The sequence below is a fragment of the Pseudoliparis swirei genome, chromosome 8 (genome assembly GCF_029220125.1).
Source record: "Pseudoliparis swirei isolate HS2019 ecotype Mariana Trench chromosome 8, NWPU_hadal_v1, whole genome shotgun sequence".
NCBI classification, from domain to species: Eukaryota; Metazoa; Chordata; class Actinopteri; order Perciformes; family Liparidae; genus Pseudoliparis; species Pseudoliparis swirei.
Genome location: NC_079395.1, coordinates 7,367,568 through 7,389,153, shown reverse-complemented (window position 1 = coordinate 7,389,153; position 21,586 = coordinate 7,367,568). Strand labels below are relative to the sequence as shown.

The 21,586-nt window shown below is 38.7% G+C and overlaps 3 protein-coding genes across 6 annotated transcripts; 1 reads left to right on the top strand and 2 right to left on the bottom strand.

Moving 5' to 3' along the window:
- Window positions 1-721: 721 nt before the first annotated feature.
- On the top strand, window positions 722-4,360 carry LOC130198393 (calcium and integrin-binding family member 3-like). Its single transcript, XM_056421545.1, has 4 exons — window positions 722-743; window positions 1,899-2,066; window positions 3,876-4,071; window positions 4,268-4,360. The coding sequence occupies exons 1-4, from the start codon at window positions 722-724 to the stop codon at window positions 4,287-4,289; spliced, it is 408 nt and encodes a 135-aa protein (XP_056277520.1). The 3' UTR covers window positions 4,290-4,360.
- Window positions 4,361-4,799: 439 nt separating this feature from the next.
- Window positions 4,800-9,413, bottom strand: LOC130198510 (ras-related protein Rab-8A-like). Its single transcript, XM_056421686.1, has 8 exons — window positions 9,249-9,413; window positions 8,623-8,683; window positions 8,050-8,110; window positions 7,872-7,949; window positions 7,676-7,762; window positions 7,472-7,537; window positions 7,331-7,381; window positions 4,800-7,119 (listed from the first exon to the last, which is right to left on the bottom strand). The coding sequence occupies exons 1-8, from the start codon at window positions 9,370-9,372 to the stop codon at window positions 7,030-7,032; spliced, it is 618 nt and encodes a 205-aa protein (XP_056277661.1). The 5' UTR covers window positions 9,373-9,413; the 3' UTR covers window positions 4,800-7,029.
- Window positions 9,414-10,279: 866 nt separating this feature from the next.
- Window positions 10,280-19,277, bottom strand: LOC130198508 (tropomyosin alpha-1 chain-like). 4 transcript variants are annotated; one of them, XM_056421675.1, is made up of 9 exons: window positions 18,968-19,267; window positions 16,603-16,728; window positions 12,978-13,111; window positions 12,272-12,389; window positions 12,099-12,169; window positions 11,920-11,995; window positions 11,463-11,525; window positions 11,314-11,383; window positions 10,280-10,597 (listed from the first exon to the last, which is right to left on the bottom strand). In XM_056421675.1, the coding sequence occupies exons 1-9, from the start codon at window positions 19,079-19,081 to the stop codon at window positions 10,515-10,517; spliced, it is 855 nt and encodes a 284-aa protein (XP_056277650.1). In that variant the 5' UTR covers window positions 19,082-19,267; the 3' UTR covers window positions 10,280-10,514. The 4 variants fall into 4 exon arrangements, with proteins under 4 accessions (XP_056277650.1, XP_056277651.1, XP_056277652.1 ...); XM_056421677.1 differs by lacking the exon at window positions 10,280-10,597 and adding an exon at window positions 10,897-11,110 and having other exon boundaries at window positions 18,968-19,277; XM_056421676.1 differs by lacking the exons at window positions 16,603-16,728; window positions 18,968-19,267 and adding an exon at window positions 14,276-14,691.
- Between the last annotated feature and the right edge of the window lie 2,309 nt (window positions 19,278-21,586).

Sequence of the window (21,586 nt, the reverse complement as noted above, 5' to 3'; positions counted from 1 at the left end):
GACATGTATGTAGTTAATGAAATAAGCTATGAAAATGATTTAAAACTACTTGAAGACGAGAGAAAGGCTGAAGAACCGAGAACAATTAGTGAAATCAGTGATTTAAGGTAATACACTTCAATCATACAATGATGAAAGTAAATGCAAACATTAACTTGTAACTATATACATTATGTACCAGCATATCAATAGTATTAAACAGTTGTATTCAAGCTAGAATAATGCATAAAAGTAAGCAAGCTTTAAAGAGGTGATTAGTACATTTTTCATTGAATAAAGTCAATACTGAAACAGATTTCAATTTGTAATGGTTAACGATAAAATAATTTAAAAAGTAGTTAATGTCATGAAAATTAATCTAGAAAGTGAACTAACAATGCAATAAGTTGTACTTGATTGAATGTAATTGAAAGTATACATTAAAAGATGATTGACATTGAATAAGACAAAGTTTAATAGGTTATTCAACAAGTAACATAAGGAACAGCAAAACACATAATGTATCGTATGACTGAAGTTAAATTGTGGGAATGCTTGAAATTTTTTGGTTAGAAATGAAATCGAGATATTTCAAGATCGATAAGATCTCGTAATAATCATAATTTGTAGGAAATAGTCAGATTCAGCAAAGTACTATCTAATAATAATCTTATCCAAAGCATGTAATATGCATTGTATAGAGTTAAATGACATGACTTAATGAGTCATAGTACAGTAAAAGATGGTAATCTATGTAGGAAAAGGTAAATCGTTAACTGTAACTATTTAAAATTGATAAGATATATGTGGAATTTAGTGATGGAAAAGTATGGGAAAAGATAATTATAGGTAACAGCTAGGATGTTAAAGATAAGCAATAACTAGTATAATAAAGTCAAATAACATGTTATATGTCAAGATCTAGCATATTTTGCAAAATCAGTAGTCAAATAAAGTTCAACATTTAAGACGAAAAAGACAAAATGTAAGTCATGAACAATTTACACAACATTGCAATGTGATTAAGAAGAGTTAACGTATATGTCAGTTAGTTAGATTTAGAAGATTATTAATGATAAAAATTATAAGTAGAATTATGTCATGAAAAAATTAATGTGTGTAAATACGGTCATTTGAGTTTAAATCGAATATTTATTACATTTCATTAAAATCAAAGTCGACATTAAGATCAAAAAAATTGTATAGGTAAATTTAATTAATGACTAGAAGATTTATGTTCAGCTTTAGAAATTAAATAGATTAACATAGCACATAATAAGTATTAATGAAATTATTCAATGGAATTCCAATAATTTAATGTTATTTACATGTCCAAACTCAAGGTAGCAGAACAGCAAATGAGTTCAAGTTAAAATTTTTTGCAAAATTTTATTCTGTAACATGTCCAAATCATGGTACAATGTTTGAAAAAAGCTTTAATATAGGTATGTTAGTTTTAAAATAAAAAAAGTGTCAATAAACTTTGGGGCATTTAATTTAGCAACTTCTTAGAACATTTTACAACATTTGCTAAATAGTTTTTCTGTATCGATAACCCAATTACTGATGAGAGTTCTTGACCCCCATTGGGTTGTACGGACAAACATTTTAACCAAGATTGGAACTTTCATTTAAGGACATTACTTTTTAACTTAGTATCAATTAAATCAATGAGAATTGAACATAGACATATAATGTAGTAATCGTCAAATGATGAAAAGAGGGAAAAATTTAGGGAATTAGAGTTAGCCTTTTAAAATTTGCAAACAGGCAAAAGGAAATAAATTTTAAAAAATTTTTAAACCCTTAACGGCAATAACGTTTTGAAACCAGAAAAATTTTTTGGCAGAAAAACTATTTAACCCTTTTTGGGGGCTCATGTTATGGAGTTCAAAAATTTTGTGCCCTTTTTTGGGAAGACCAAAACTTTTGGGAAGAGTTAAAATACTGTAAAAAGAGGATCGCTGAGGTTTTCTCTGAGGACGGAGAAGGAAACATGACACTGGACAACTTCTTGGACATGTTTTCGGTTCTGAGCGAGATGGCGCCGCGCGACCTCAAGGCCTACTACGCTTTCAAAATTTATGGTAAACTATATGAGGAAGTGGACTTTTAGTTCTCACATTTTTGGTTGGGATTGGCTTTATTTCCTTGTTCTTTGGGGTAGCACAGATCACAATGCTGCTTATGTAAAAACAATAATTATAATAAACAAAATGTAACAATATACTTTCCTTTCTATACCACCACACTTTTCTTCTGATCATTTCAAACCCAATATGTAGAAACTTATTGAAGTGGAAACTCTTCCTGCTGACAAACTGATCTTAAAAATCTGATGAATAAAAATGAAAAATGCAGAAAATATCATAAATGATTGTAATAAATAAATAAAACATTGACACTTCACCTAATAAGGACTTGTTTTATGTTTTGTTAAAAATGACAAACCATTGAGACCCAATTCACAATATTCCTCATCCATAAACCGTGAGGAGTAAACTTTGTTACTGGCATTTCCACCTTGTATTATCTCAAAAAGGTAAACAAGCCATTTCAAAGAGATATATGTTTGATAAATTACAACTCTTTTTATACTGATGTTACTGAAAGCATATACACTTGTAAAATACTCTCTAAATGCATTCGGGGGGAGTTAACAGGCTATCTTTTTGTATTTCCTCTCACCAGTTAAACAAACAGAATGTCAATAGCCTTCTAATATTTAATATTATTAGCTGAAAATTATCAGACCAATACAAACATTCAGGCTCCCTCATGTGGTTTAAATGTGTACTGCAACCACATCCTCAATGAAATGGAAGACATTCTGCCAATTTATTTGGTGTCCCTCAGCAAATATTCTGCGACCAAATTTTTGGAAATAGAAATAATATATATATATATATATATATATATATATATTCTATATACTTATATATATATATAACTGAAATAATGTATCATTTTATGTAATGGAATCAGTCCAAAATCATATTTCTAAATAATTTAAATAAAATTAAGAAAGTAACTTTGTATCTTGGTGCCAAAGCAAGTGGTGTTGTTTTTTGTTTGTTTTTGTGGCTGTCAAAGAGGGCCTGGGGTCCCGTAAAGGGTAACATTAATCACCCTGATAATAGGCTTCACGTTTGTGCAACAAATTCACTCAATCGCTTGCATACATTTGAACTATGAAGCAGGTTCGATAACAGCGGAGAAAACATGGATATATTTTGAATTGTCATCGGGTACAAGTATATAGAAAGAGATCATGGTGAAAAGTTGTGGAGCTGTAAGCATGATGGACGGTGCATGGAAGGTTATAAATGATTAACCAGCCCGTCATAGAGGCAGAGGGCTCATCAAAGGACAGTTTGTCCTCAGCACTAGTGTCCCCCCTAATTAACAAACGCTGACAGCTAAAGAAGTTACGTACACATTGTTCCACGGTCATGGGTCAAGGGAACGTTTCATTCATTATTCAAACCAAAAGAGGGGAGAAAAAAAAGAGTCAACATACTCTAAAAGATTATGCACATTCGCTCAGAACCCTAAAATTGCCCCTGACGGACTGCTGGGTGAATATGTAACTGTTTGACTATAACTATGGGTAAAACAAAGAGTTCATGCTTTTTTATTTGGTCCAATTTCAACATCCTGAATATTGTCACAAAATATCAGCTGCATCTAGATGTAACACTAATTATGAATCAATTTATTGATTAAATTGTTTGGTCTATAATGTCAGAAATGCTTGATTTATCCAACCAAATGAGTCCAAAATACCAAGATATTTATTTTTATAATATAGAACACAAATGAAAATATCATAATGGTTGCTTAACCAATGAGCGACCAAAACATTTCATAGCACCTTCTTTCCCCTTTTCCGAAAGATTTCAACAATGACGACTTTATCTGCAAGGCGGACCTGGAGAAGACTCTAAACAAGCTGACCCGCAACGAGCTGACCGAGGACGAGGTGAGGATGGTGTGTGAGAAGGTGATCAACGAGACCGACCTGGACAACGATGGACGTCTGTCACTGGAGGACTTCCAGCACATGATTGTTCGAGCTCCAGACTTCCTCAGGTAGGCCAATGGTAACCAATAACCATACGATATAATAAAAGGTGAACACACCTGCAAAGAATACTGAAAAATACATCTTTTAATATTTGGGTGCTTACCAATGATTGTGCATTTACCTACTTTGCCGAAATGTACGTCCGTTTTTAAACACCGACTTCTAATGAGAAAATCAATCTATTCCCATTTCCGTTCACAGCACCTTCCACATAAGGATATAAAGAAGTGAAGCATGTTCATTTCTTAATTAAAACATCACAGAATGTCTGGAAAGTGGAGGAAATCATGACATCACCCTGACATCAACCATCTCATCTCATCCATGTCCAGATTGTTTTTCCTTCAATGGAAAAACAAACATTTTGATCTTCATAGATAATACCACTTTGTCATTTAGTATTCAGAATTGTCTCGACACACACCGATTTTAAATAATTACTGCAGAAATGAAACGGGTCATGGTGTGACTGCAGCTGGTCTCCATCAACACGAGGAGGCAGCAACCAACCCATCAAGGCAAGGCTCATTAGTTATGACCATCAACAGTAGATTTGTGTTTTGTATCGAAAGGGGTTCAGTTACACGAGACTATAAAAGACACACATGCCAGAATATTCCAGTGGGTCATACGGGCCAATACCAGGACAGACATTTGTGATTGAAGCAGTCAAGCTCCATTGTGGGAGCCGGGGGTCAGCCAGCCAATAAAGACAAGTGAATAAAAGGTCAAGTAACTTTTATAATCTTATTTTATTAAATCAAAAGTACACATATCTATAAATTGTAGATACATTTTCATGTGGGTTTAGAAAGTACAGTTCACTTTAAGTTGATTTCTTATTTTCAATGTGATATTCAGTCTTTTTCACTTCTTGTTTTTTCAAAATGTATTTTATTAATCACCGTGTACTTCACAATCGATGGAATGAAAACATGGATGTACAGTATGTTATTAAAGAATATGATAAAAAAAGAAAAGTATAATTTCAGCTGAAATCGATGCCGTTTGAGTCCCACAAAAGGTCTGCTCTCCGTTTGTTTCCGACTTAAAGCTCGGTTGAGACAGCAGCACCATTTCCACATCCAGACTCTTCCTACTTCATCTTCCGTCATGCTTAATTCGGCCGGCATTGTCGTAGTATCCTCTATCAAGAGTCCTGTGTGTGACTCAGTGAATGACACAAACAAAACAAACAGCCCATACATTCAACTGCAGAGGTCTACAAGTATGTCTGCAAATGTCATCACACAAAGATGCACAGGTCCAAGAGTCACAATGCACAGCTCACCTACGACAGAACAGAGTACTGGTGGTTAAGACAAATGGTACTCGTGAATTATTTGATACTTTTAAAAGAAAGTGCAGGCAAGCAAAAGCAAATCCTCCCTCGATATTGTGCATATAGGAGTTTGATTTTCAGACTTGTAACACATGTAGGAAGGATAAATGTGGAAACAGATTGAGACTTAACATCGATGTTAAATAGTGGGAACGTGTGTGGAATCGCACCGCCGCTCGCGCCGTTAATAAAATACTGATTCAAATCCAGACGGCCACCTATTGCGCCTCTGCTGCCACCGAGCGGTCAAACTAAAGGGCCACAATCAAACGACACGCGAGAAAGTGTACAATAATACTAATGGGCCATCTTTCATGTAATAAGTCAAGAAAACATCACGTGTGAACTCTAATGTCGCAGGGCAGTAGCATAGGAACAAAGGGCGTGTTAATTATTTTTTTCTTTTATAAATATATATTAGTACAATGTTTCGCAGTTAACTAATACCAGGACGGTGGGTCACTAGTGAAATAGCAAAAGAGATCAAGTCATTTATAAGTAGGTGTGTTAGAAAAAAGAAGGAGGAGTTAGGCCCATTATATAAGACTCAAAACGTTTTTCAACTAAGTAATTGTATTCTTGGATTTCAAAACTATCACTTGGCACAGACTACATACGAAACACGAGTTACTGGTAAAGTGCAAGGAGAGCTGTGTGGGTAGCAGGGGGAGGGGCTTACAGTGACTTTAACGGCTGATGAAATAACCAGAGACATCATTTAGCTTAACTATGAAACAGAGCTGCAACAAAACTGCCCTTTTTCATTACACTATTTAGGATTATATATATATATATATTGTCCTAATATTTTCCAGAGAAAGCCTAAGGAGTACGTCACCTCGCCAATGTTCTCCTGATAATTTGACAGCAGAAATGCATCTTTAGATGAAGAAATCTGGATTATATTTTTTTAGTTTTTTTTGTTGCCAAACTGCCTTCTTGCACCTGAAAGCTAAAGCAGGAAAGGGTCAAACATTTTCAGTCACATCGAATGATTGTCAAGGACTATTTGCAAACTAATGAGCAGAACTCAAATGGAAAACCTTTATGTTCCTCTCTGATATGATCCCTAAAATTAAAATTAAAGCATTTGCAACTCTGTTTCACTTGAGTTCGAGCCTATCAGTCTCTGGTTGACATTTAGCACTTTAAAATGGAAAGGGTACGAATAAAAATAATAATAATAATATTAATTAATATCACATTTGTATTGGCAATCCCAAAGCCTTGACATTAGCTTCATAATTTCTCGTCCCTGGTTGTGCTACCGTCTTTGTGAAATACGAGAGTGTAAAACAAAGAAACCAACATGATAATTAAGAGCCTGTCTTTTGTGTGATGAAGAACATCTGGACAACGCTCCTGGTGGAATCCTCTACCAGTGAAGCACTCTTGACACATGAAAACAACATTTCTCCTTAAAATGGAAGAGATGCACCACTGGAAGCTTTAAGAAGAGGGGAGGGGAAGTTCTTTGCTTACTCGGAATATATGTGTGGACTGGGAGGCGAGGCCATGGATGGGAAGAAAGAAGGAAGAAGGAAGGGAAAGGAAGTGCTAAGAGCAAGCACAGTCCATTTATGTTCAGCCAGTTGGCAGCCAGTCTCGAAGACCTCGGTCCTCAGAGAAGGCTGCAGCGGAAGAAGCTGGTCTTTTTCTGAGTCTCGGAGATCTTGACTCCGTGACTGCCCCCCTGCGCCGTGTTGCCCTCCTGCAAAATGACAAATAAACAGGTCAATGCTGGCTCAGTAGCTGCTCTCATATGGTTAGGCAACTTCCTCTACAGGAACGTACTTTACAACCACAAGAGGAGGTTTCGTTTTACATCATAGAATATTAAAGGAGACGCTGAAAATGAATTACTACATTTATAGGTTTCTCACATTGCAAAGAACTAGGTTGTATAATCAAAAAGGTCTTACCAATTTGATGTCCATTTTTGATTTGATGTCTCTGGCGAGTGTTAAAAATGCCTGTAAATCAGAATAAATCCACATGTTGAGCACAGTGATGACTTGTGATTTCTTAAGCATCGTATAACTCAAGGAAGAATGGCTACTTACATTCTCCACGTTGATATTGGCCTTTGCACTGGTCTCCATGAACTTTATTCCGTACTCCAATGCGAGCTGAAAGAAAAGCCTTAGATTTGACCAAGTCTTTTGACATGTTTTACTATATCATACTAATCTAATAGTGCAATTAATTTATGAATTATCAAATATAACCCTGTGATGTCTTATTTTAACTTAAACCAAGCTTCTCACATTCTCTCCCCTGTCTTTGGACACCTGCCGCTTGTCGATGTCACATTTGTTGCCAAGGACCATCTTCTCAACATCTGATGATGCATGCTGGATCAAGAGAAGAAACATTTAACAAAAGCAAAACTCTGGATTGTGCCATTCGGATGTTTAAAACAATATCAAGCAAATAAATAAGGGTCTTTGAGCCATTAAATACCTCCTCGATGTTCCTAATCCAATTCTTGATATTTTCAAAAGACTTCTCGTTGGTGATGTCGTAGACAAGCATTATGCCCTGTGAAGAACAATTAATCAAATGTGTTGGCAATAATAGAGCTCAAGATCTGTGGTTTGATAGTAGAGTAGAGTGAATATGGACACTTGGAGACACTCACCATTGCTCCTCTGTAGTAGGCCGTTGTGATTGTTCGGAAGCGCTCCTGACCGGCCGTATCCCTGAAAGCATCATCAAGGTTATCATATCTCAGAATAAAAATGTGAAACACCTTCAAGACCAATATTTGGATATATAATTGGGAAAAGTTCAAAACAATGTTACTGCAGTTAAGTATGCCAGCTATTAAGGAGGTTGGTTTATCTGTCATGGACTTTTTCCAACACGCTTGTATTCTAGGAAGTTAAGAGACTTTGGTGTATTAAAAGTTAAAGGTTGGCATTAGATTATTGATTGTTGTAGGCTACAAAACCTGTGATTGGGTCACTAAAGAGAGAAACTGTAAATAAAGGGTGAAATAAATAATGTTAAAACTACCATAAAGAATGTTCACATTCAATTATAAATCAAGTGAACAGTCTGATAATTGTAAGAGTGTTAATGAGCACTTTATTCTACATCTGTAAGGACACTTAGCTTATGTTAAGTGTGCGTCACCCTTCTTTATTAGCTCAATACTGGCAAAACACGACAAGCGTACTGAATTAAAGGAATGACATGTTTATAAACTTACCATATCTGCAACTTTATTTTCTTGCCGTCAAGCTCGATTGTCCGAATCTTGAAATCAATGCCTGGAGGGATAAAGCGGAATCGTGCATGTCAATCATAACGTGAACTTGCTAGCTTCGTGTGCTACCTGTCAAACATTAGTCGACACTGCTGTGATACAAAAATGACACTTAAGAGACGAGGAAAAACGGCCGTTCGCCTTCTCGTCAATGCATATGACAGCAATCTGTGCATTTAAGAACAACGGCGATGGCATCGTGTTTAAATTAACCAGCTACGGCGTGTTACATATCAGGTTTTCCGGTTTCATACCAGAATGTAGACGGCACCGAATGGCTAACGCTCGAGCTAACAGTCACTTAGCCGGCATTCATTTATAATACACCACACACGTTGGTACTCATACGCTTCTTCTAAACACACGGATAACAGTCTTTCCTCTCATCATCTCGGATTAATGTCTTAATTATCAGACATCTAAATTACAGGCTCTATGTGAATGAGAAAGAGGAACTAATGTTACTTCCAGCCTTAAACGCAACGTTCCAGGACGTAGACGGAGCCACTGACACACATCGTTGGAAACACACAGAAATACAGTTCAACGTTACGTCACCAAAACCGCACCTATCGTTGAGATAAACGTTGAGTTGAAGGCATCTTCTGAAAACCGGAAAAGGACACAGGTCTTCCCGACACCAGAGTCGCCGATTAACAGTAATTTAAACAGATAGTCGTATGTCTTCGCCATACTTGATATTATTGCGGAAATCCCGCCTGGCGGAAGAGCGATCTGAATGTGCAGAAACTTCGCCCCCTGGTGGCCAACTGCCAGACTGTTTCTGTCCGACTGGCCCAGAAGGCGTTTCCTCACTTTACCAACGGTCGTCTGATGGTCTACTTACGTATACTTTATAGTACCTGTAGCTATAGAGTATTTTCATTTATGTTCCTTCAAACTTGTGCTAATCAGTGGCTTCCTGAATGTTTTTTTTCTTTTGACTCCAATACACATATTATGCAGCTATAGTAATCTACTATGCAGATTAATATTGTAATTGCAAAACACAATTAAAATGTTTAAAATATGATGCATTACAAGATAATATTAAAATGGTAATGATTACACAATATTAATAGAATATATAATATACACTCAACAAGTTGACTACATATGTTGTGTTTCATGATAATGCTTCTTTACATTTTAATTAAACTTGGGACTGCACTACTTTACATTACATTCTGGTATTGCATTTTAGAAGTCACTGTGGCGGGCAGTTATGTTCCCTTTCGGCAAAACAAATCAATTCAAGGTCCACTTAATGAGCCGTTTTCTGAGCTTTCGATCACATCGAAAGCTTCTTCAGTTGGTCAGTTGCCATAAAGATAGTTTAGTTATCGTTTCATACATGTTACTCATGTGGACCCATTTATGTGAAACATTAATGTCTGAATCAGTGACATTATTGTTGTGGGACCAAGGGCCTGCAGCTAGGCCATACCTACAGTTCTGTTTTTAAGGTATCTTAGCAGAGCACAAAGAGAAAACTGTGCATGTTAGCACATGTAAACTGAAGAGAGAATAGTTTATGGCGCCGTGTTGATTGCTAGAGACACATGTCAAACCGTGCATACATAAACACAACACATAAAACTTGCATCATCATCAGTTTTATTTGTGCTCAGAATTCAGTCTACAACACAATTTCCAGCATTGGACCCAAAACCATTTTAAAAAAGGAAAAGAAACATAAATATATAAATGGGGAACATTTGTTTTAATATCCAGGATTAAGAGTGAACAATTACAGAGAATAGATGGCATGTAGAAAAGATCTTTTGTAAAACAAATGTTTGCTTTTTTATTTGTTTGATGTTCTTCTTGGCATTTTACAAGCTATTCAGCTCTTGCAGTGTTTGGTCCAGGACTCGATGCATTCCTACGTTTTGCTCTTTTTCTTTCGATAGGTTCTCTGCAATAAAAAAGTAATGTCAGATATAAAATGCAATGGCTGTCAGTGAAAATATTTATTGATCATGAAAGTGCAATGCGTTAACTTTTATTATATGATTAGAGTAGAAATACGAAGAGAAACACACGTGTAGAATTTGTCAAACTACAAATTTGACCTTTTCATAACAGCCAATACTGGCTGTTATGAAAAGGTCAAATTTGTAGTTTGACATATTTAAATCAGCCCAAACCATATTTTAAAAAAACTATTGCAAGTGATGGACAGCAGGCAGAAGTCAAATGACAGAAGGCAGAATAAAAGATATAAATATCTTTATTGAGCTTTAGTTTAATGGAAAAGGAGCAAAGGGCAGTGAGAGCGAAGGGGGAGAAAAGAAAAGACAAAGTGTTTCCAAGGGGAGACGAAGGGGAAGTGGAAACATCAAGCTTTACAAGGTGTTCATATCATTGAGGGCCAGATCCAGCTCCTCGCTGATACCCTTGAATTTCAGCTTCTGAGTGTACAGTTCGTCTGCAGGTCAAAGGCCAAAGGAAGAGAGAGGATGTGGAGGAGGTGCAGAAGATAAGGCAGAATTGTGTAGACCATGATGGGAAGTCAGGAGGAAAAAGAGAAGATCAAAAGATTAAGAATAAGAAAATTAAGAACAAAGGCAAAGTAAAGAAACAGTGGATCACTGAAGGAGTGAAAAGAAAAAGGAATATAATGAAGTGTACCTTCTAAGTCATCTACGGTCTTTTCCAGCTTAGCCACTGACCGCTCTGCAAACTCTGCGCGGGTTTCCGCCTTTGAAAAGACAACACACGTGTCAACCATCCCGACGCCGCTTTCCTCAGACAATATAAGGTAGTAGGCATGAACTTACCTCCTTAAGTCTGTCACTCAGGACTTTAATCTCCTCCTCATATTTGTCTTCTTTCTCAGAGTACTATAGAGACAGATATATAATAGTTGACAAACATTTCCTCATCGCCAAAACAATAAATATAGCAACATTATCATACGGGGAAATTCTTCATTCCGCCTCTTTGTGCTCAACATCTACGTTGTAAACATCAATATACATGTTACATGACATTTGGCTCTCTTTTTTCTTCCAGAATGTCAGATGAGAGTTTTGAATGAGTAGGTTACACTTCCTCAGCTTTACATAATGTGATAATACAATAGTGATGCTGTGCTTCTCCGGGGGGGAACAGCGGAGGGGTCGTACTGGGTCCCTCTGTTAATTGTGAATGTGCAAAGTTGTTTACAAAAAGGTCAAACAGCTGACGGAGACAACAATGCACCCATCAAACTGCTCAGGGGTCAACAACACTCACCTTATCAGACTGAGCCTCGAGGGACTTGAGGTTGTTGGTGACGTTCTTCAGCTCTTCTTCCAGGTCGGCACACTTGCTGTACGGATAGAGGAAAAACATTTTTAATTTCTGAATATGTCTGACGTTGACGTCGTTAACAACTGAATGATGTCGTGTAACTTCTTAAATGTTCTGCTTACAGTTCTGCAATTTCTGCCCTCTCCTCCGCTCTCTCCAGCTCACTCTCGAGGATGACCAGTTTACGGGCAACCTGATACAATAATACATTTTTAAAAAGACGTTACATCACAGTTAAGTGAAAACAGAATCTGAAAACTGAAAGCTAGCGGGAATGTGATCCCCGTGTCCGTACCTCCTCGTATTTGCGATCCGCCTCCTCAGCGATGTGTTTCGCTTCTTTGAGTTGCATCTCCTGGATCTCCATCTTCTCCTCGTCTTTCATCGCTCTGTTCTCAGTCACCTTCATGCCTCTGAAGATCAGAAAGACAGACCGCCGTTAGTGAAACGCGACCACAAAGACGCCTCAAATTGACTTCTTCCGACGACACGTTTATGCATTTGTGAGTCCCACCATTTTTGGATGTTTGGACTCTGTTCTGCACCTTTTTCTGCCACGCTCCCCACAAAGCGACAAATGAGCTCTCTGGACGTACTAAACTGATAAAAAACAACAAAACAGACCAACTCTTGTCTAGTATTTCTCTAGCTTTAATTTAGATTAATAGTTTAGCTTCCTTATATTTTGCTCTAATTTCATATTTTTTGTATATCTTTATCTGGTCTGTTTATTGTGCATCCACCACTAAACTGGAGAACACACCTAGAGAACTTATTGTATTTGATTTCATATCTCCTGAACGAATAGCTCTCCCACGTCATCCACAAATAAAATGTGTTGCCCACTCATCCAATGAGTCTTTACTTCACTGCTTACAAACTTGGGCACTTTTTGGGACCCTGAAAGCCATGAGATGATCATTTTCCAAGATTGCAGCTGTCGGTGTGCCGACAATGAGTGTGGTTATGAGATCATGACTGAGACCTGTGTTGATTCTCACCGTTCGCTCTCATCTGCAGCCTTCTCAGCCTCCTCCAGTTTCTGTAGGGCTGTGGCCAGTCGCTCCTGAGCGCGGTCCAACTCCTCCTCCACCAGCTGGATCCTGCGGTTCAAAGATGCCACATCGCCTTCCGCCTACAGCAAAACACACACACACACACACACACAGGGATAGAGAAAGAAAGGTCAGAGGTCAGCCAGGAAACAAGCTGCTGCCACAAGAGGAAGGATACTGTAGAGGATGGCCAAAGCTGCACATTGTAAACTAGCTCAATAGGTTATATTGGTTTTGAGTAGATTGTCTCAATAGTAGGCTACTGCAGTAAAGGCGAGGTGTAATCACTCTTTTTATCGTCAAATGGTCTCAATATTATGAGCTGTATTTTGATAGTTATTTAATTATTCGTATTTATACTTTGGAATCGATTGCAACCACTTCTGGGTTTGCATATAATCCTGTTTTTCTTTTTTTCTTCAGATTTCTTCCATGTAAATCAACCTGCTCATGCAGAGTAACACAAGTGGCAGATTGAACCAGTTCACATCGGAAGTGGCACAGCAGGTCCGACTGTTTGTAATGTTAACACATTTATTGGGGGGGGGGACAGATCCTTCTTCTGGGCCTGTTTCCTGTGGGAATGATATCACAGATAGCCACCTCTGCTCTCTTCTTCCTGTGCAGATGTCGAGGAGGTGGGGGAGGAGGGGGGTTATAGGCAGCTCCTTATTTCTAAAATGTCTCAAATGCTATTTCAGACTAAACATTCACAGGTCGAGCAGAGCAAAGAGTCCTGGAAACGTTTGAACACATTCATTTAAGTGTTTCGGATATATTTATGGGAAAAAGTGAAGCTTAAAAAAAAAAAAAGTAAAAAAAAGTTAGAAGACTGCCACACCTTATTATAAATACAACCAGGCTGGCGGTTGATGTCATAGGCTACTGAGGCTGTTTGAGACGATCTAGGGCGGGTTGGAGTTAGATAACGCAGGCGAACAAAAAGTCTGGGGAGGAATGTCGCTACGTGATGTCGAAACTTACCATAAACCTGGAAAACTACCACGTCGACACATTACAAGACTAAAGCAAAACACTCACTATTGGGATAGGAAAAAGTGTGACGTTCTTCCAGGAGTGTTATGAGTTTAGTGATCGCCATACCTGCAGTGCAACACTGGCCGTGTGCTTGTAAATAATTTACAATGCGCAATAAACAGGTTGAGCTGGTTCGAGAGCAAAACGAGAGGACACATAGAAGTAAAACACGAGACTCAAGTTGGATAAATGATTAATTATCTCACTTTTTCGCGCAGTTCCCGTTCAGTGTCCAACTCCCTTTGTACTCCCAGTGCACGGTCTTCTGCCTCATCCACTTGTAGCTGGAGGCTTCGGATTTTCTTCCTCACCACCTCCATAACAGCGATTACTTTGTTTTCTCCAAAAAAGTTGTTTAAAAAACAATCGAGCTGGAGCGCAGGTGAAGTCGCGGTGTCGATCGACGTGCTGCGTCCTTAACAGTTATTGATTTGCGTCAAAGTCGGAGGCTCCGAAGGGAAACTGTTTTATCTCGGGCAGGAAGTCAGGGTTGGGATGGGGAGAAAAAGCAAAGAAAAAAAGAAAAAAAAGGGCTGGGAGTTTTCAGGAAATTTATGGCGAGATCCTCCAATCATGTGCAGAAGCCTGTCTCTGATGACATCACGGGATTTGGGAGGGGAAGGCGCTGCTCCTTTTCTCCACCAAAGAGGGTGTGTAAAGTCAGTGTGCGAGTCTTTATTGTGGACTTATATGGCAAATAGAAGGTGTTTCTGCCCCAGCTGAAAGGAGGAGGGCACTAACTCCGAGATCAGGAGAGGACGAGTGCAGGATGTGCCTCATCTGATTCACATTATATGAATCACATCCCATGTGTATCTGGATATGATCGTGTGTCCTGATTCATATAATGGAGAAAGAGGGACGAGAGATAAGAAAAGTTCACTTTCGAGTGTGTGAAGGAGTTGTGTAAGGTGTAGAACTCAAAGGTCCAACGATTTACTTGTCGGAGGGAGGAAGGGTCAATGGCGCGGCGGTTCTAATCCTCCTCAACGGGGGTGGTTGACCTGCAGCAGCCAGGAATGTCAATTGATTTGTTTGCAGACTTGACACGCGGCCATCGAGGGGCCACACGTTCCTTCAGCGCCCCCTTCGGTCGCCGCCTCTTCCTCCTTACTTTTCACCTTTATTTATGGTCTCTTCTCTGTCTGTCCTTGTATGACATTTAATATGCATAACAAGCCGTTTGAAATATAGTAGAATACGTAGTGGTGGGCAGACAACCAATAAGCAGACTTGTGGGCATCTGATGGATCATCTGAGAGAGAAATAATGTGCATTCTTGTAATCTGACCTTTAACCTTTGGGTTTCAGCTTTGACTAGATTCTCGTGAAGCCTGCTTTCATTTGATGGTATGTTTTCAATTCCATTTTAGTGTAATTTTTTCAGCTGAAATAATTGATTCGAAAATTCATTAGCAACTATTTCAACACCGGTTCCAATTTCTCTGCCGACAGAGTTTTCACCTTTTTAAATACAGAATATCCCTCGGTTCTTTAGGACTGCTGTTGTTAGACAAAACAACCTCATATGGGGCTTTGATAAATGGTGATTGAGAGAAACTGTCAGAATTGTTTTTTTATTATGTTACGCCCTTTTAGAGATCGAACGATCAACGGAGAAAAGTATTTCTGCTGTAATATCAATAATATTGAACACAATTGTCCAAAAAAGCGAACTAGTCTGTGTGTCACCATGTCTTTTTTTCCTCCTAACCTTTTCTTTGGGATCAATTGAATGTAATCAGATGCTATGAACTGTAAGGGCCGCACAGAGCAGAGTGTAATATCTCTGCCCCAAAAGAAGGACAGAGCATTGATTCCATTAGACACTGCAGTACGAGGTTCTCTGTTTGCTTAACCAGCATTCCTGAGATTCCTGGTCGGCTTCAGGGCAGCTAAGTTCTGTCTGTGCTTGATAGAAATGGCTCTTACCGACATCACAAAGACACCAACTACTCAGTGATTCTCAGTGTTCTCTACCTCTACACTATGTGGGGGAGAAGATACTTAGTAGTTTTGCGTAAATTGTTTCCCACATACAAACTGTATCGTACCATGAAAAAACCTTTGTTATGAATGTCCTCTTGACCTATTTCCCTCATTAGTTTTGTGGAAATCATAGAAGCCAAGGGACCTGAAAACGGCTCTTTGTTACAACTATAGACAAATAACTTTCAAAGCAGGTTTTGATTATTATTTTTTCTAAGCTTCACTCTGCTGTTAGTTGCATCACTCAAGAAACAACCAAACTATTAAGGCAAGCCCAGGCATGGCCTTTTGGGGTGTGTAAGCATTGGAGGCAATCCTCAGACTTGCACTTAATTCAATGTTTAAAAAAATAAATAATTTCGGAGAAATGAATATATGTCTTCAAGTTCTGAATGCGTCTTTTTTTCAATCCTAGAGTGAAGTTTAGTTTACCCTGTCTGAAAGAGTGGTAATCAATATCTTTTAAAACTGAAACTCAGAAGTTGTGGCGTTCCGCTGCAATGTGGATAATGTGTTTCAGATGGCGTCGCTGTGGTTAACTCACATCTGCGGCCTTCTTCTCCGAAAGTTCCAGTTTCTCCTGAGCGTCCTTCAGGGCCTCCGAGTACTTGTCAAGCTCATCCTCTGTTCCCTTTAGCTTCTTCTGCAGAGCGAGCAGCTCATCCTCCAGCTGAAAGAAGGCAAACGGGGAGAGAGTCAGGAAGGATGGAGCAAAACCATGAATACAATCTTGCTTTGTCAAATCCAGCATTGCTTTGATACATTGACTGGGAGGGAAAGCTCATTTGTTTACGTTCTTAGATTAAAACCACTTAAACAGACCTTTTCAATCCACACAAGGATTTGGATGTTGGGACATGATCCAACCTCAGAAAGTGGGATGTCTCAAAACAAGGCTAAAGGTCTAAAGCAATGCCAGTGGCTCTGGTTGGCTCTACGTAGGCACACCAATGCTTTGAGCTAAATGCTAATATTAGCATTGTAACATTCATGGCTGATGTTAATATGTTTATATCTAAGCTGTTATAATGTGTACAATGTATTTTAACATTTGCTAATTGGCAGTCAACAACAAATACTGTTGAGGCAGATGGCAATCCTGAAATTTCCCCACTGTGGGACTAATAAAGGAATATCTAATCAAATCAAATGTCAGTAATCCAGATATTTGGTCAAAAAGCAAAGTAATGAAAAATTGACATTTTGGCCTGCGGACAGCCCAAGATGAAAAGTCAGAGGTCCACCAATGTCATCAGTATTCATCCTCTGGGAACCATAAATGTCTGAAGAAGATTGAATAGCAATCAATCCTGATAGTTGTTTCAATAGTTCTTAATAAACCAAAGTGTATCCAAAATCTACAGAACCAGCTGTCAAACGTTTTCACCAGGGCTTATTATTTGGTTGAAAGTAGTTCCAATGTAAACCCTGCGGTAAAGTCTGTGGATTATCAAGAGTCTGCATTGCTTCTGAAATGACACATTGTTGCAAAATTTCTCTAATGCCGTTGTAATGACGGTGATCCGGTCCTTTAATTGCTGCTGTTGAATGTTGCTGTGTATAGCAAGATTGAGTATTTCTTTTGGCCATCCTGCCAAGAATAGAAAGAAAGCATCTCTTGGCACTTCTTGACTCAACGCCATCCAAACAAACTAAAGGACTGTGCACAGTCTTCTAGGATTTCATGCTGACTGCTCCTTGGTGTGGAAGACATGCCGGGGGTCCATATGTGCCGTCGTAGAGAACTGTCAGTTCTTGGGTATGATTAGACCATCAGAGACCAGAGAGAAGAATCTTTCCACTTGCTTGAATGTAGATCCAACTCCCTGCTCCCCAGCATTCCTCTGGTACCGCCATGATGACAACACCACGTCTCACTGGGAAATAATGCCTCCATTAACTAGCCTCAAATGGCATATTACATCTCCAGATTTTTGTATCACACTATCATTAAGTCAGCCCTCCACATATCAAATGTCTTAGGTTCTTGCGCTGCAGCGATGAATATGGATGTGGAGATATTTGTGGAGGAATTAGTGAGGTTTCTGTTGATCAAATGCAGATTTAAATCCAGATAAGAATGCTGGCTAAGGCTGTACTCTTAAGAGTCAGAGCAACAGCTGCTATTTTTGATTGGTTGTTTAAACTCTTGCAGCACCACTTCTGGCACCTTAAAGTAATCCCTCTGCTTCACTGTGGATACTGATAGCAGTCGTCACTCGGCCATTCGGTCTGTGCGTCCCTGTGGACATCCTCCACCTTCTTCTGCCCACCAAAAGACAAGACTCAGGGGCCGGTATCAGCTGCTCTCTGTAATTCAGCATTTGGTGCTTTGGGAAATACTTGACATTTTATGTTGAGCCCCTCTGCAGTCTGCATAGATGGTTTGGCATTTATTTATACAAAATTGAAGACCAGAGCATACAAAAACAAGTTAATCTTACATGTGAACAGTAATCACACTGGGCTGTTTTCACAATATACTGAATAAAAGAGACTCTAAAATATTTCCGAAGGAACTTATTTCAATACACATGACTCTATGAACTTTGTTACAATAAGGTTTATTTATACTTACCACTCTAGATGGAGCTGTATAGTTAACAATATAGTTAAAAGCAAGAGAGTAACAATACTTTTTTGATATTATATAACATGAGATGTACACAAAATTGCATTTAAATTAATCCAGTTGATGTTACATTGTTATCACAAAAAACTTCAATTACAAATGTTGTAATGTTGATTTTTGGACAATTGTAAGCATATTATTGAACCTATTTTGCATCTGTTCTTGAATTTATTTCTTCGAAAGTCAATATATTATGATATAATTATTGCTCAACTATTTCTACTGAGTGTCAAACCAGAGCCCACATTGCTCTATCGGTCCATCAGTTTTCTCTCACCTGCTTGCATTTGTCCTCCGCCACCTTCTTGTCGGATTCGGCCTGTTCTGCCCTGTCGATGGCGTTCTCCTTGTCTAACTTCAGCATCTGCATCTTCTTCTTGATGGCCTCCATGGTGACAGTTAGGTCTCAGTATGTCACAGGCTTTAGAGGAACAATAAGGAAGGTTGTATTGCTTCAGGTGAAAAGCTGTTGCAGATGTTCTGAGGAAGACGCCTCACAAGAGTCCACACGGGAAGGTTGATGGGAAAGAGCGACCAGCAGATGCAGAGAGGAGGAGAGAGGCAGAGGGAGCTCCGAGCTAGAGAGCAGAGAGGAGGATGCAAACTGAGAGTCGGCGGAGCTCTTTGTGATTTAAACTTGACTGGAGGTTGGAGACAGCCCCAGTCTCTAGTGACAGCCCTTTCCCACTATTTACCCCTTCCGCCACTCCCCGCGTTGGCTGCTCTACAACGGTGCCCCCCTCCCTCATATCAACTTTACCTCTTGAAGGCTCTTTGGAGGATCAACATGGTGTAAATCTCCTTATTTGGATCATGATACTTTTGTTTTGAACAGGACAGGAGAGAAAGAAGAAGGAGAATGATCCACATCTCAAGCATCAAAAGGACATTGTTCACATTAGTAATTTTAGTTTTTTTCCCCACTTTGGGCTGCATATCAATATTCTTGGGCTGTTACTTAGGAATGTTCAAATTGATGTTAATACCAGAGTTGGTTAGAAAGTACATAGTTTTCATTCTACTGCTGCATGAAAAAAAAGCCTTTTGGAAAATGATCCAGCCAAAGAAAATGTGCACAAAGCTGTCTGCATGTGATCTACAGTTGGCGGCTGAGCATAACTGTGGAGCTACACACATAAACCTTACATCTAATGCAATTAAGATCTTTTCAATTACGAGTGGTCTGCTGGACCTTTATTTAGACCTGTCTTCTGTTATTTATAAGGCACACAACATAAAAAGCATTGTTGGCTGGTAGAAAGAACTTGTGTTACTGGGATGGTTTCCAGGAATTTCATTTTATTCACCTATGAGATATTTGGAAAGTGGGTCATCCCTTCATTTATTTGCAGTTTAAAGTTGAGTTAAAAATGGTTTAGTAAAATGGCAAGAAACAAATGTCACAACTTGAAAAAAATTAAAAACAGATATTGATATTTTTGTAATTTCTAATCCATTTGGGTGCATACAGTAGTACATTTATAATTGCTGTAGTAAGTGGGGTGTGTGTGTGTGTGTGTGTGTGTGTTTGTGTGTGTTTGTGAGAGCGCGCTAATGGACATGTCTGCTAGCTTTCAACTCTTCTGTGCCAGTTGCCCCGGCTAAAAATAAAGATAGCAAGGAAACTCAAAGAACAGTGAGGTGTTGAGCGGCCATTTAAGTGACATCTGAAGATAAACTTGGACACATGCATCTCATGTTTTTCATGCGCGATGCCACTTTTGCGGTGTGGATCTCCTTCTTGGATGTCCTTCCATATATAGATGAGTGTTTTCTGGAGCATATTGTTGCTGCAGTGAAATCTGTGTGAAAAGATAATTTTCTTGTTTCAGATAAATAAACATTTTAAAAACACTTAATTATATAATTAAGATTAAGATTAAGATATATACTTTATTAATCCCCAAGGGGAAATGAGTTCTCTGCATTTAACCCATCCTTAGTTATTAAGGAGCAGTGGGCTGCAGTGATGCGCCCGGGAAGCAACTGGGGGTTCGGTGCCTTGCTCAAGGACACTTCGACTTGCAACTAATGGGGAGAGCGGGGATCGAACCGACAACCTTGGGGTTGCAGGACGACCCTCTTACCCCACTGAGCTACAGCCGCCCCAAAATGCTTTGTTGAAAAGCTGTTATAATTAGTTTATGTCATTTTGGAGATTAGTGATGACTTTCATAGCGTAGTCATAACATATTAGATGGGATCATTTGTTGTGAGGTCACAGCCTCTTATATCATCCACAGGAATGTAAAGAACTGTGTGTTACACTGAAATGTGCCAAATTGTACTCCAGTGGATACATTAATCCACAAATAGTGTCTCATTGATAGAGACCAATATTCCTGCAATTGGATTCTATACGTTTATGAAAGGGGTTGAAGTTTAATAGCTTTAAAACTTAATCCTGGATTTAACAGCGGCTAACATCATGACAATGTGACTATTTGCCTTGATTGGGCTGTCAGGTTGTTGGCTGCACACAATGTTATGATAACAGATTTCTAAGATACAGTTATAACAATTTGATGGACAGATATTGATTTTGGAGGTGTTTTCGTGATGTTTTCGTTTTAATAAGATTATTCTTGGATTTGATAGTGACCAGGATGTTTGAAGCCGATCCAGGAGAACAGAGGGAGGAGGTACAAGGGAGAGAGATAAATAGAGACGCAGTGGATCAGATGCAGAGTGAGAGAAATCAGAACCCTCCCACAGGAAACCGAGCTAAACTCCTCTTCTCCTTGTATGGTAAAAACTCCCCCAAAAGCCACAGGATCGCCTTGGGAATAGAGTCAACGTCCTGCTAAGTATAAATCACAAAGCCATGGGAATGGTGGAACAGATTTGAGTGTATATGAACGCTGCCATGAAGAATTTAAACTAGTACAGTTTTAAG